The 14605-nt window shown below is 47.1% G+C and overlaps 2 protein-coding genes across 2 annotated transcripts; one reads left to right on the top strand and one right to left on the bottom strand.

The window, feature by feature from the left end:
• Window positions 1-972: 972 nt before the first annotated feature.
• On the top strand, window positions 973-3137 carry LOC147923583 (uncharacterized). Its single transcript, XM_087496489.1, has 2 exons — window positions 973-1102; window positions 1264-3137. Exons 1-2 carry the CDS (start codon window positions 973-975, stop codon window positions 3135-3137), a joined length of 2004 nt encoding a protein of 667 aa, XP_087352615.1.
• Window positions 3138-7193: 4056 nt separating this feature from the next.
• On the bottom strand, window positions 7194-9424 carry LOC109127932 (uncharacterized). Its single transcript, XM_087496488.1, has 5 exons — window positions 9061-9424; window positions 8633-9009; window positions 8321-8540; window positions 8117-8244; window positions 7194-8042 (listed from the first exon to the last, which is right to left on the bottom strand). The coding sequence occupies exons 1-5, from the start codon at window positions 9422-9424 to the stop codon at window positions 7194-7196; spliced, it is 1938 nt and encodes a 645-aa protein (XP_087352614.1).
• Between the last annotated feature and the right edge of the window lie 5181 nt (window positions 9425-14605).

The following is a 14605-nucleotide window of genomic DNA, read 5'->3' as shown; positions in this document are numbered from 1 at the left end:
AATATTTTAATATTGAATAAGAGTTTTAAAGCTTTTTATATAAGAGTTTCATTATGTAAGAGTTTTAAAGCTTTTTTCTATGTACAATTTTTATTAATATAACAATTTATGACTATTTGAACTATGCATTATATTTTCCTATTGGTTGAAGTTTTATAAATGATGTAATATTTATTGCTTATTAATTTTTGTCTTTTTATCCAAAAACTCTTATAGGACAGGGAATACCTTTTAAATATTTATACCATCATAATAAACCATATTTTAAGTTTAATTTATATTTAATCTTAATACATAGAACTAAATATTTAATATCAAACACAATTAATACATCATATCAAATTTATATCTTAGTAAGAATTGAAAATACAAATAAAAATTAACAAAATATAATTCGCAAAAAACTGAATCAATATCTTTTTTTTTTCAGCAAAAATGAATTATATTAATGAATTAGAAAAGTCATTGTTGTACCCACGATCTGCCATCTCGGACAATAGGTGAGTGGGCCTAGGCCGGGTTCGTCTACTGGGCCAAGAGCGAATTAGTGATCGGCCCATCAAACCCGGAGAAAGGAAGAGAGCGCGGAGATGCTTCGTGCTGGCCAGTTCGCAGCTCGGTCCTGGTCAAAGATTCCCGCATTCAAGATGATTAATTAGACCGCGCAAATCGCGTCCTATTAATGGTGCATTAATTTAGTAATAAATTGGTCGGTATAAATATGTAAGGGGGGTGTCAGTTGTAAGGGATCGAATATTTTTTCCAGCAATAGCAATACAAGTTCTAATTCTCAAATTCTCTCAATTCAGTTCGGAACTGTTTTACGGCGATAAGCTCCTCCACAATTTAAATCACTTCAGAAGGAGAAGCTCGTTCTCAGTTCTCACATTTGGCGCTAGAAGGAGGGGAGTTATCGCCTGACTCTCGTCAGTTCCGACTTCACACGCAAGTACATTTCACACAACCACCGCTATGGCAACCAGCTCTCCCAATGAGGCATCCTTGGAGGTGATCCAGAAGCTCCTGCAGGACTTGTCCGAAAAATCCGACCGTCAGCAAGCCGCCTCCGCCGCTCTCACTGAACGATTCGACAACTTGGAGGGTCAAATCTCCACTCGTCTGGAGGAAGTTACGACGTCCGTAGCAGACCTCTCAGCCTCCCACCGCGCGTACGCCGATCGGGTCGATCTCCTGTCCACTGACCAAAACCCACGTCGACGCGCTTTGGATTTCTCCGGTGTGACTCCACCTTCTACCTCGCAGGTGGCAGCAACGGATGCCACTCCGGGAGATTCTTTTCCACCTCAGACCAACATGCAAGCAGCGCCGCGTTGGTTGGTAGTGGCCACACTCCGCTGCAGCCCGGCGTCGTCCGACCTTCCGAGGTCCCGGTCCGCCTTCCTCTCCCCGTCGAAGGAAACATTTCCACTTCGGGGTATGCTACCAATCCCGAGATCTTCCGCATGCAGAGTGAGATCCGGGACATGCGGTCTGTGATGCACAGTGCAACCACTTCTGCTCCAGACATATTTCGAGTGATCGAGGAGTCGAGGCGAACTCCTTTTTCCGATCAAATAGCCCGGGTCCGCATCAAGGATACTGGCAAAATTAAGTTCTCGAGCTACGAGGGAAAAGGAGATCCGACCAATCATCTCAAGACTTTCCTGCTGACAGCTAGCAGGGTGGACCTCGAGCCCCACGAAGCAGACGCTGGGTACTGCAAGCTTTTCGCAGAAACATTTAATGGACCTGTACTGCTTTGGTTCGCATCTTTAGCAGCTGGCTCCATAACAAACTTTACCGAGCTGTCGACCTCGTTCGTCAAGCAGTATTCTAGCCTAATCGAAACTGCGGTGACGGACGCTCAGCTTTGGAACTTAAGCCAAAAGGCTGGAGAATCTCTCCGGTCTTACATAACAAAGTTCAAGGAGATCCAGGTCAAGATTCCCGGACTCTCGGACTCCACAGCCCTGGCCGCGCTTAAGAACGGCCTCTGGCACGAATCTCGCTTCCGCGAAGAGCTGTCCGTGAATCGGTTCCCAACCATTCAGGACGCATTACACCGGGCTTCGAACTGGATTATCGCGGAGGAAGACAAAATCGCCGCCGCACAAAAACAAAACGCTCTGACGATAGGAAAACCACGGTTCGAAGCGCCCGCCAAAAAGACTCCGCCTACGACTCCGAAGTCCGGGCCGAGCACGTTTGCAGTCACTCAATCTCCCAAAAAGAATTCTCCAAAGAATTCACCATCCAAACCTCCATTTTCACCGCGCTCCAAGAGTGGTGTACTCCCAAGTAACAAGTGGGTCCGGGATGAGGACACGTACTGCGAGCTCCACAAAACCAACAGTCATTCTACTCGTGACTGTAAGAAGCTGATGCACCTCCTCGCAGAAAAATATGTGGCGGGAGAAATGCCAAACGTCACAATCGAGGAATTGGAGCAAAAAACGGTTCCCGAAGTGGATGAGGATGCTCCACCTTCAAAGAAACCGAAGCAGTCTGATGGAAATGAAGCTCCTAAAAAAAGAATCGACGTGATAATGGGAGGATCGCGTCGTTTTCGGAACTCCATCACTGCGATCAAAGACCATCAGCGGAAGCTCACTGGTCCCCAGCCGAAGCGAGCTAAGGTAGTAGCAAGTGATCTACCTGAAATTTCTTTCTCCGAGAAAGAAACTGAGGGGTTGGACACTCCGCACGATGACGCCCTCGTCATCTCGCTTGACGTGGCGAATCACGAAGTCTGCCGAATCCTAATTGACACTGGGAGTTCGGTAGACTTGATATTCCTTGAGACGCTCACCAGAATGGGTATCGGGAAAGAGCACATCGTCGGACCGCCCTCACCTTTGGTCTCGTTCACTAGCGAAACGTCAATGTCTTTGGGCACAATCACATTGCCGGTGTCCACTCAAGGAGTGGTTAAATTGGTGGAGTTCACGGTTTTCGACCGGCCTGCGGCCTATAATGTTATTTTGGGAACTCCCTGGCTTTATCAGATGAAGGCAGTGGCCTCGACGTACCATCAGTGCGTCAAATTTCCGACCCTGCAAGGAGTCCGGGAGGTCCTAGGAAGTCAAAGGACGGCAAGGAGCTGTTACCTTGCAAGTCACAAGCTCATGATCCAATAGCAACCACAGCTCGAGGTCTCCAAGAATCCAGTTTGGAAACAGCTAAAAGGTGCCCTCACTGAGTCCATTTTCATCAATGATAAGTTTCCGGACCAGGAAATCAAGATCGGAGTTGGATTGGATAGCGAGCTCCGGGCCAGTCTGGTAACCTTCCTAAAAGAAAGAATGGCCACCTTCGCGTGGTCTGTAGACGAGATGCCCGGCATCAGTCCGGAAGTTATTTCCCACGAGCTGAATGCGGACCCTACGTTCCGACCTGTGAAGCAGAAGCGAAGGAAGTTGGGCCCTGAGCAAGCTGAAATCGTTAACAAAGAGGTCGAACGTTTGCTGAAGGCGGGACAGATACGCGAAGTGAAATACCCTGAGTGGCTCGCAAACACGGTGGTAGTCAAAAAGAAGAATGGAAAGTCACGAGTCTGTGTCGACTTTACCAACCTGAATAAGGCGTGCCCCAAAGACAGCTTTCCGCTTCCGCATATTGACCGCTTAGTTGAGTCCATTTCGGGTCACGAGCTGATGTCTTTTATGGATGCTTTCTCTGGCTACAACCAAATCCTAATGAACCCGGATGACCAGGAGAAGACTGCATTCATTACGGACCGCGGGATTTTCTGCTACAAAGTGATGCCTTTTGGGTTAAAGAACGCGGGATTGGTGAATAGAAAGACCATGGAAGTCTATATTGACGACATGCTTGTAAAATCAATGGAAGCTGGCTCGCACCTCGCTGATCTAAAAGTTTGCTTCGATATCCTTGATCAGTTCGGGATGAAGCTTAACCCCACGAAGTGCACCTTTGCAGTCCCATCAGGGGAATTTCTGGGGTACATCGTCACAGAAAGAGGAATTGAAGCAAACCCAAGGCAGCTTAATGCTTTCCTGTCTATGAGTTCTCCTAGAACCTTGCGCGAAGTGCAACGCCTTAACGGACGGATCACAGCTCTCAACCGCTTCATTTCTCGATCTACGGACAAATGCCTCCCTTTCTACCAGCTATTACGAAAAGGGGGAAAAAACTTCTTGTGGGATGCGAAGTGCGAGGAGGCCTTCGCTCAGCTCAAAGCCTACCTGTCTGAACCGCCGGTCTTGGCTAAGCCCGAGTTCGGCGAGCCGCTCTTCCTTTACGTAGCCGTATCAGACAGTGCAGTCAGCGGAGTCTTAGTTCGTGAGGAAAGGGGGGAGCAGAGACCAATTTTTTATATCAGCAAGTCTTTCACTGGAGCAGAGTCCAGGTACCCTATGATGGAGAAATTGGCTTTAGCAGTGGTCACTTCGGCAAGAAAGCTGCGGCCTTATTTCCAGTCCCATACGATCGTAATCCTCACGACTCAGCCACTTCGAACGGTGTTACATAGCCCGAGCCAATCTGGGCGGCTAACCAAATGGGCTGTCGAGTTGAGTGAATATGACATCGAGTTTCGGACTCGAACCTGTGCTAAGGCGCAGGTGTTGGCTGATTTCTTGATCGAACTCCCACTAGCCTCTTCGGTTAGCGGCGATGTCGAAGCCCCGTGGACATTGTACGTTGATGGTGCTTCTTCCAAGACGGGAGCAGGAATTGGGGTCCGCCTTACTTCTCCTACAGGCGAAGTGATCGAGCAGTCATTTCGCTTGGCTTTCAGCGCGTCCAACAATGAAGCCGAATACGAATCCTTCCTAGCTGGCTTACGCCTTGCAGTGGGGATTGGTGTTCGAAGACTTCGAGCTTTTTGCGATTCGCAGCTGGTCACCAACCAGTTTTTGGGGGAGTACGAGACAAAGGATGGTCGTATGGAAGCCTATTTGTCCGCAGCCCGGGAGTTAGTCACTAAGTTCGAGGAGTTCGAAATCACTAAGATCCCACGAAGTGAGAACTCCGCCGCGGACGCTTTAGCATCTCTGGCATCAACCTCCGATCCCGCGATGACAAGGATTATCCCCGTCGAAGTCATCCAGTTCCCAAGTATCCGTCTAGAGAGTTCAAACGTCGTCACTCGGGCGATTAAAAAACAGTTGGCAGCTGAGGAAGCAGCTCGTAAGGCGGCTGCGGACTCCTTACCGTCAGAAGATCCGGCTCCCGTTATGCCCACTCCGATGGAAGTTCATCCACCTCAAGCTGAGCTAGACGCGAATTCAACTCTGGACCAATCGAGCTCACCGGTCGACAATCGAGCTATTATCCCACATGCTGCTCCTAGCGGCACGAATTCTAACAGTTGGGGGGCAGATGACTGGCGGAGCTGCTTCCTTATGTAGCTGGTCCTTATTTAACTTGTGTAGCTGGTAGAGAGCCCACGATGCTGATGCGAGCTGTCCACGATGGTCCCAATGGAAATCACTCCGGAGGGCGGACTCTGGCTTTCAAAATCAAACGGCAAGGTTACTTCTGGCCTACCATGGTCACGGACTGCGAAAAATATTCTCGGACTTGTGAGAAGTGTCAGAAGCACGCCCCGTCAATTCATCAACCTACCGAGCTCCTGTTTTCAGTGTCCGCACCTTACCCATTTATGAGGTGGTCGATGGATATCATCGGTCCTTTACATCGGGGACCAGGAGGAGTTCAGTACGTGCTCGCTCTTACTGACTATTTCTCCAAGTGGGTGGAAGCAGCAGCCTACGCGAAAGTAACAAGCGACGAAGTGGAACAGTTCGTGCTAAAAAATATAATCTATCGCTACGGGGTCCCTCACGAAATCATCACGGACAATGGTCCGCAGTTCATCTCCTCGAAGTTCGAAGAGTTCTGCGCGAAGTGGAAGATTTGACTCAATAAGTCAACTCCGCGTTACCCGCAAGGTAATGGGCAGGCTGAGGCGATAAATAAGGTTATTCTTGCTAATTTGAAAAAACGGCTCGACTCTCGCAAAGGGCGCTGGCCAGACGAGCTGCAGGGCGTTCTTTGGGCAATCCGAACAACACCTCGCCGGGCCACTAGTGAAACACCTTTCTCCCTGGTCTACAGAGTCGATGCCGTAGTCCCAGTTGACATAGAGGTCCCCGGAGTCCGTACCTCACTGAACCCACTCCGAGCTGAGGAAAATGAGGAGTTCCTACAGGATACTCTCGATACAATCAACGAGCATCGGGACCAGGCGTTAGCTCGGATCCAGAATTACCAGAACGCGGTAGCTCGATACTATAACTCCAAAGTCCGAGGCAGGCCCTTGGCAGTGGGCGACCTTGTCCTCCGGAAAGTCTATGAAAATACCGAGGAGCTCAATGCAGGAAAACTGGGAATTAATTGGGAAGGACCATACAGAATTACTCGCGAAGTCCGAAATGGAGTTTATCAGCTCGAGGATCCAGAGGGAAAACCAGTCCCGAGGTCTTGGAATTCTCTACACCTTAAACTTTTTTACAGCTAATTTATTTGTATCGAACTACGATTCAGCTTGATCCCGATAAGGGTACGTAGGCAGCCCAGTTCGGGTCCAGCTATCCATATTAATAAAACTTAAAGTTTTCTTAAACTTTTTTGTTAATAATGGTACGCAAAAAAAAAAAAAAAACAACCGAAGTCTGACTTCGTATCCATCAAAGCCGAGGTTAACCTCGCAAAACCTAAACCGAAGTACTCACTTCGTACTCAGCTTTACTTTAAAAGCTTACTGTTGCGAAAACTCTAAACCGAAGTTCTCACTTCGTATTCCGCTTTAAAATCAAAGATTAGTTTCGCAAATTTCTTTTTAAACCGAAGTATTCACTTCGTACTCTTAGCTTTACTCTAAAAGCTTAATGTTGCGAAAACTCTAAACCGAAGTTCTCACTTCGTATTCCGCTTTAAAATCAAAGCTTGGTTTTGCAAATTTCTTTTTAAACCGAAGTATTCACTTCGTACCTAGCTCTACTTATTAGGGTTGGGTGCCATTTTCGAACTATTTAACCGAAGTTCTCACTTCGAGTTCATTTCTGCTCGTCATCTTTTCAAAACCAAAGGTTGTGGAAATTTAGTTCGCATGGCATAACAAAATTTTTTTATGGAGTGGTCACCACGACCAAAACACTCTAGAGAAGTCTGAAAATAAAAATTACAAACGGGGGGCAACTCGTGCCAAAACAACCCCAAAGTAAAAACTAAGGATTAGGGAGAGGAGGATCTGACGCTGCTTCGGATAAGGCCAGGCCCATTTCTGCGAGCTCCCCTTCCGACCTGGTGTTCGCTAGATAGTCGTCCACCCTCTGATTCGAGATCTGCCCAAGGTTAGTACCAGACTCATCGATCGTGACGCTAAGCGGATTCTCGTTACACAAGAGATCGGGCGTATCCGCCAAGAGGTCTGAGAATACGGCAAGGTCAAGATCACGGGGAGTTACCTTTGAAACCTTTTCGTCGGCTTCCTCCTCGTCAGTTTTCAGGAGCCCGAGCTCGGCCTCCATATCTTGGATCTCGCCCCTGGAGATCTCCTCGACGAGCATTCGGTTAGCCCTGATCTCGGCAGCTCGGATCTGGAGCGGGGCTAGTTTCTCCCTTTCTTCGAAAGTGACCTTTACCTCCTCAACCAAGGGGCGGAGAGTTCGCCTCATCGCCTGCCTTTCTTCCCTCCGTACCCTTTCAATCTCGCAGCTGTTGCCAGCTTCGAGTAACTGATTGCGGAGCTCGATCTCGTGCAGTCTGTTTTTTGCTGCCTTGGCATCTTCCGCCGCCTCAAAGTAAAGGTCCCCCGCCTTCTTCAGCTTGTCGTGGAGGTCTTCATTAGCAACCCCGAGGTCGAGCACCTCTACCTCAGCCTTCTTCATCCGAGCTCGGATCCGCTCGGCTTTCGCTACGGTGTCAGCATTTTCGGCTTCCAGACGGGCATATTCCTTTACCTGAGCTTCTAGGTCGGCAATCCTTTCTTGAAGGAGATGCACTTCGGAAGATGACGGGAAAGCGAACAGTTGTTCCTCATAGGAAGCCACCAAGGAGTTAAACTCGATCATTAGCTGAAAATGGCAGCTTAGTAAGCAACTATCTGGCAAAAAAAAATATATATATATATATATATATATATACTTACCTTGCCGATTTTATCCGCGAAGCGAAAGAAATTTGCACGGTTGACCTCGGTCATGTCAGCAAATGCCGGAATTCGAACCCCGGGTCGAATGTAGCTCCTTATTAGATCGGCTGGGGATGCATGGGGGACTGAAAGATTTTCGAGCAAAATCATTTCAGTCATCAACTGTCGAACAGTCAAAAAAAAAATAATAATAATTTTTACCTCGGGCGGAATGACGTTCCCTCAGAGGGTTTCTTCCAGAGGAATCTCCGGAGTCTTTTGGCGGTGGGGCCTCCTTAGATCTCCTCTCCGAGGAGGGACCCCTGTATTTCAAGCTGGATCTACTTCGCTCATCCCTTGATGGGCCGGTGCGGGCTCGCCCCTTTTCGCGAGAAGAGGAGGCGGTCTCAGGCTCCTTCCTCTTCTTTGATGAGTCAGTTTGCTGACAGGAGGCCTTAGCAGAGGTTTTCTTCAGTGCTGGGGGGAAGCAGCGATCTCCCGTGGCTCATCGCTAGAATCAGCAATGACAATCACAGAAGGAATCAATGGGCCAGCAGGAGCCCTTGTTGATTCTGTGCCAAGCTCGGGAGAACCAGCTGGAGGCACGGAAGTCCCGCTCACCTCGGGAACGGCGGAATTCCTGTTAGAAATGCGAGCTTTGCCTTCGGTGAGGGCCATCGCCATCTGTTTCTTTGCCTCTTTTTCGGCAGCTCGGCACGCCCTTTCTTCTCTGTAATTCATCTCCGAAACGCTTAAGGGGGTGGAACAGACGAGAGAACGCCTTCCGAGCCTCGCCGTGGACTCTCTGATTCTTTCGCAAGAGAAAGAGTCCCAAGCAATCTGTCCCTGGCTGCAGAACCTCGAGAAGAACTCTGCGAATGTGGGGCAAAGCAATCCGCGCTCAAAGTGATCTGAAAAAGAAACAGCAAAAAGGTGAGATGGGATGACAAGCAACACCTAACCTGGACCTAGCAAGGAACTCCGTTCTACCAATTTTCGAAGTCCACTTCGATACGTGCGAACGCACGCGGTGGCCGAAAGACTCACAATGAGTTCGAACATCATCTTCACAATGAGTTCGGGAAGGGGGAATGACAGACCGCACGCAGAGAAGAAAATCTCGAACGCGCAGCAGTACCCTGGAGGGGGGTTCTCCGGAGACTCATGCGCCTCCGGGAATCTGATTTCCACCTCCGACGGAATCCCGGTGGATCCTCTAATCTTGGCTATGTTCTCCGCAGAAAGATTCGACGGTTGGTGGGGGCCGAAAACGCTCGGAATCAAGGGTTTTGCGGTTTTTCCCGATGAGGATTTCGGTGGAGACATGCTTTTCCGGTAAAGATAGCAAGGAAATACAGGAAGAGTGAAGGGTTTTCCGGCAAGAGTGAAGAAGTTTACAGAGGAAAAGAAAGAAAATTGGAGAACAGAAAATACAAGCACAATTGGGGATTAAAAGTAAAAGAGAAAGAAGCCAAGTTTACCTTTATACACGGAACCAGGGAGCAATGATTACCTGGGGAAATGAAAGGTCTCGCACCGTTTTCTCTCTCTCTTATAGTTAACACGCCACCTAGTGGGCCCCGAGTCTTGTTCGGGAAGGCAAATCCCATCATTACCACGATCAAATCGTGGAGATATGGGAAATATTCAGTTTCCCAAAATTGATCGCTTGAAGGTTAAAAGTCCCCCGAACTGTTCAGCTCGGGAGACTTGGGGGGCAACTGTTGTACCCACGATCTGCCATCTCGGACAATAGGTGAGTGGGCCTAGGCCGGGTTCGTCTACTGGGCCAAGAGCGAATTAGTGATCGGCCCATCAAGCCCGGAGAAAGGAAGAGAGCGCGGAGATGCTTCGTGAATTTGTGGTGAGGCAGATGTGAGGCAGATGTGAGGAAGACGGCTTTCAGGACGAGGTATGGGCATTATGAATTTGTGGTGATGCCTTTCGGGTTGACTAACGCGCCAACAGCGTTTATAAGATTGATGAACATCGTGTTTCAGGAGTTTCTGGACGTGTCTGTCATCATTTTTATCGACGATATCCTGGTATATTCTAAGAGTCCTGAGAAGCATGCACTGCATTTGAGGGCAGTTCTGGAGAAGTTGCGGGAGCATAAGTTGTTTGCTAAGCTGAGCAAGTGTAGTTTTTTTGGCAGCGTGAGATGGATTTTCTGGGTCACATTGTTTGTGCAGAGGGGGTTTCTGTAGATCCGGAGAAGATTCAAGCTATCAGGGACTGGCCTAGACCGCAGAATGCCACAGAGATCAGGAGTTTCCTTGGTTTAGCCGGTTACTACAGGAGGTTTGTACAGGGTTTTGTAAGTAGGGCACGCCCTATAACTAAGTTGACAGGGAATGATGTTCTTTTTGTTGGTCACAGGAGTGTGAGGAGGGCTTTGAAAGCCTTAAAGAGATGTTGACTACTACACCAGTGTTGGCTTTGGCTAAACAGGGAGAACCCTATGTGGTTTATACTGATGCATCTAGAGTTGGTTTGGGGTGTGTGTTGATGCAGTATGGGAAGGTGATTGCCTACGCTTTGCGGCAGTTGCGAAAGCATGAGGACAACTATCCTACTCATGATTTGGAGATGGCTGCTGTAGTTTTTGCCCTGAAGATTTGAAAATCTTATCTTTATGGTGCAAAGGTACCGGTGTTTACAGATCATAAGAGCCTGAAGTATATATTTACTCAGCCTAAGCTGAATCTGAGATAGAGGCGGTGGATGGAGCTTGTGGCAGATTATGATTTGGAGATAGCTTATCACCCAGGTAAGGCTAACACAGTTGCAGATGCTCTGAGTTGGAAGATGGTAGCTTCGGCTCAGGAGCAGGAGTTGGAGTCTCTGGTAGGAGAGATCAGTGCTTTGAGGTTATGTGCGGTGTCTCAGGAACCGTTGGGTTTGGAAGCAGTTGATAGAGCAGATCTTGTGAGTATGGTGAGGTTGGCTCAGGAGAAGGATTTGGGGCTGGTGAATGCCTCAAAGGATGTTGATTCAGAGTATCAGGTCTCAGATAATGGAACTATCTTGGTGCATGGTCGGGTTTTTGTGCCCAAGGATGAGGAGTTGAGGCAGGAGATGCGAGCAAGTTTTCTATTCATCCAGGAGCGACTAAGATGTACCGTGATCTCAAGAGGTACTATCACTAGGTCGGGATGAAGAAGGATGTAGCTAGTTGGGTCGCGAGGTGCGATGTGTGTCAGCTAGTGAAGGCTGAGCACCAGGTTTCTGGCGGGTTACTGAAGAGTCTACCCAATCTTCAGTGGAAGTGGGATATGATCACGATGGATTTCATGGTAGGATTGCCAGTGTCTCGGACTTTTGATACTATTTGGGTCATTGTGGACCGGTTGACTAAGTCAGCACATTTTCAGGCCATTAAGAAGACTGATGGAGCAGCGGTCTTGGCTAAGAAATATGTGAAGGAGATAGTCAGGTTACACCGTTATGCTGGACTCAGGTCGGAGAGAGGAGCATGTTCGGGGCAGATTTTGTTCAGGAGACCTCAAAGAAGATTCGGGTGCTCAAGCTGAACATGAAGGAAGCTCAGGATCGGCAGAGGAGTTATGCTGATAAGAGGAGGAGAGATCTTGAGTTTCAGGTAGGAGACATAGTGTACCTCAAGATGGCCATGTTGCAGGGTCCGAACAGGTCATTGACAGAGACTAAGTTGAGTCCGAGGTTTATGGGTCCGTTTAGAGTGATTGAGCGGGTGGGACCGGTAGCATATATTCTGGAGTTGTCTAAGGTTATGCATGCGTTCCACAAGGTGTTTCATATTTCTATGTTGTGGAAGTGTCTCCGTGAGGATGATCAGTTGTTGGCTAAGATTCCTGAAGATCTTCAGCCTAACATGACCTTGGAGGCGAGACCAGTGAGGGTTCTCGAGAGGAGGATCAAGGAACTTCAGAAGAAGAAGGTTCCTTTGATGAGAGTCCTTTGGGACTATGATGGTGTGGAGGAGCAGACTTGGGAGCCTGAGGCGAGGATGAAGGCAAGGTTTAAGAAGTGATATGAGAAGCAAGCCGCGACTTGAGCTTGTCTAACCTGGTCCCATCTGTAATACATGGCTGGAGCGGGAATGGAGTATTCCAGCCCATCTCTCTTGTTTACTTGGTCACTTGGGGTGGTTGGTTGTGCGACTAAGTAACAAGATGAGGTGGTATTCGGGGTATGAAATTTCTGTGAAGCAGGGTTTTGGAGGAAAGTTTCCTGAAATAGAAGTTTCCAAAAGTGGAAAGTGCTAAAAATAGAAAGTGCTAAAAATGGAAAGTTTAATGTGAGTTAGAATTTGTGCATTTTTAGTGGCGGAGAGCCTTGGAGGGGCTTGTGTGGCCTTAGTGGCGTACTTTTGAGCCATTGTGCCCGTGTGTGGCAGTCTTTTGAGACATTGTGTGGCCTTTGTGGTGGGATGTTTAGCCAGTTGTGTGGCCTTTGTGGCGGGCTGTTTAGCCAGATGTGTGGCCTTTGTGGCGGACTGTTTAGCCAGTTGTGTGGCCTTTGTGGCGGGCTGTTGAGCCAGATGTGTGGCCTTTGTGGCGGGCTGTTTAGCCAATGAGGTCTTTGTGATGGTCCTTCGGGACAAGTGGTCTTTGTGACAGTTCTTTGGGACGAGTGGCCTTGGTGGCGGTCATGTTTAGGACATTTGTTTGGTCTTGGTGGCGGTCCTGTTTAGGACATTTGTTTGGCTTTTGTGGCGGTCCTGTTGAGGACATTTGTTTGGCCTTGGTGGCGGTCATGTTTAGGATATTTGTTTGGCCTTCGTGGCGGCCCTTGTGGCATGTATATGATCTTTGTGTGGTCATGAGGTATTCTAGTGAGGGGATATGTGGTTGGTAGGACATTGTGATATTTTACGCGAGCCACGGGAAGGAAACCTAAATAGGGATAGGACTCAGACGTGTTCAGAATTGTTTGCTCGCGACTCTTGGGGGACTTTGGTTCTCCTAGTACTGCCATATTATGAGACTTTGTGGCTTGGGAGTATGGTTGGTATATCGACTTCGGATGAAGATCCGGGGGCGCGCTGTAGGGTGGCAACCCGAGAGACAAATATTGGACTTCCTTATATATATTGGGTTAGGAAAACCCTTAACTCGAGTTTTTGTCTCATTAGGCGAGTTTAGCCGTTTTGAGAGAAAAAAGAGAGGAAAAGAGTTCTTAAGCGTTTTGGGAGATTCTTAGAGGTTTGTAGCGTTTCCTGATGAGATCTGAGGCTTAGAACGTTGTAGGAGATTGCTATGAGTGTTTTCTTGCTTTTTTGAGGTTCAGAATTGTTTTGGCAAAGGTAAGTGCATGACCATGGTTTATCTAAGCTGGAGATCTTTCTAATTTGCTTGTTATGTGTTGTTAGGCTTGTTAGATTGGTATTTGGGACGTTAGGAAGCTTTCTTATGGCTTGGGATCGAGTTTTGTGGCTGTAGGAACGAAGATCCGGCGAGAAGCTTTGGGGGAAAACGGTGCTCGGCATGTGCATCGGTCGATGCACTTTGTGCGTAGGTCGATGCAAGTGCGAGGACGGTGCGTAAAACCTAGGGTTTTCGTGCTTTGTCGAGCATGCATCGGTCGATGCATTGGGAACATCGGTTGATGCAAGTTAACCTTCCATCGGTCGATGCATATCATGCTTCAGTCGACGCAACCCCCAACTGGTGTCGGTCGATGCATACTCGGTGTCGGTCGATGCAGAGTCCTGGTTTGTTATTGTTGATTTTCAATTGTTGGTTGATGGTTAGAGATGTCTCTATTGCTTGTGTGTATTGCTCAGTAGATGGGAGAATTGCCTTACTGAGTGTTTAAAAAATACTCTTGCATTGCAATTTGTGTTTGTGGTGCAGGTAAAGGCAAAGTGTGATCATAGAATCAAGGCAATGAGGAGGAGGATGTTCTAGTGGTTCGCTTGGTTGTCTGGCTTCTGTTAGGTTGCTAGAATTGAGTCCTAGAATGTTGTTTAAGATTGTTGGTTCTCTGATTTATGTTGATTGGATCATTAGTTTATGATTGGAAGTAATACTGGTTATTATTTTATAAGTTATTGGATTATTGGATATTTATTGGTATTTGTTATTCCGCTATTGGTTGTGATTGTGGTTAGGTGGCTAGTGGATATAGGACCACTAGTTGTAGTTTATTTATTTATTATTATTATTATTATTATTATTATTATTATTATTATTATTATTATTATTATTATTATTACTATTATTATTATTATTATTATTTATTAAAAAAAACGGATCGGGTCATTTCATTAATATTTGAAATGTTTTTAATCTAAAATAAATTTCATCGTTAGACATTCAGTTTAGTAATCACATTTAATTATCTATTTCATCGTAAAACCATAATTCACTTCTTCATGAATTACAATTAAAATTTTAATTAAAAAAATAATAGCATCATTTGAGATAATATGTATATTGGTTAGTATTTTAAATTTAACAATAAAAATAATCAGTAAAACAATCAGTTAACATCCACAAAAATTTTGCAAATCCAAAAATGTCC

Source organism: Camelina sativa, chromosome 17 (genome assembly GCF_030686135.1).
Source record: "Camelina sativa cultivar CO46 ecotype springtype chromosome 17, ASM3068613v1".
Lineage (NCBI taxonomy): Eukaryota > Viridiplantae > Streptophyta > Magnoliopsida > Brassicales > Brassicaceae > Camelina > Camelina sativa.
The sequence above is the reverse complement of the archived record's forward strand: the minus strand, read 5'-3'. Positions and strand labels throughout refer to the sequence as shown.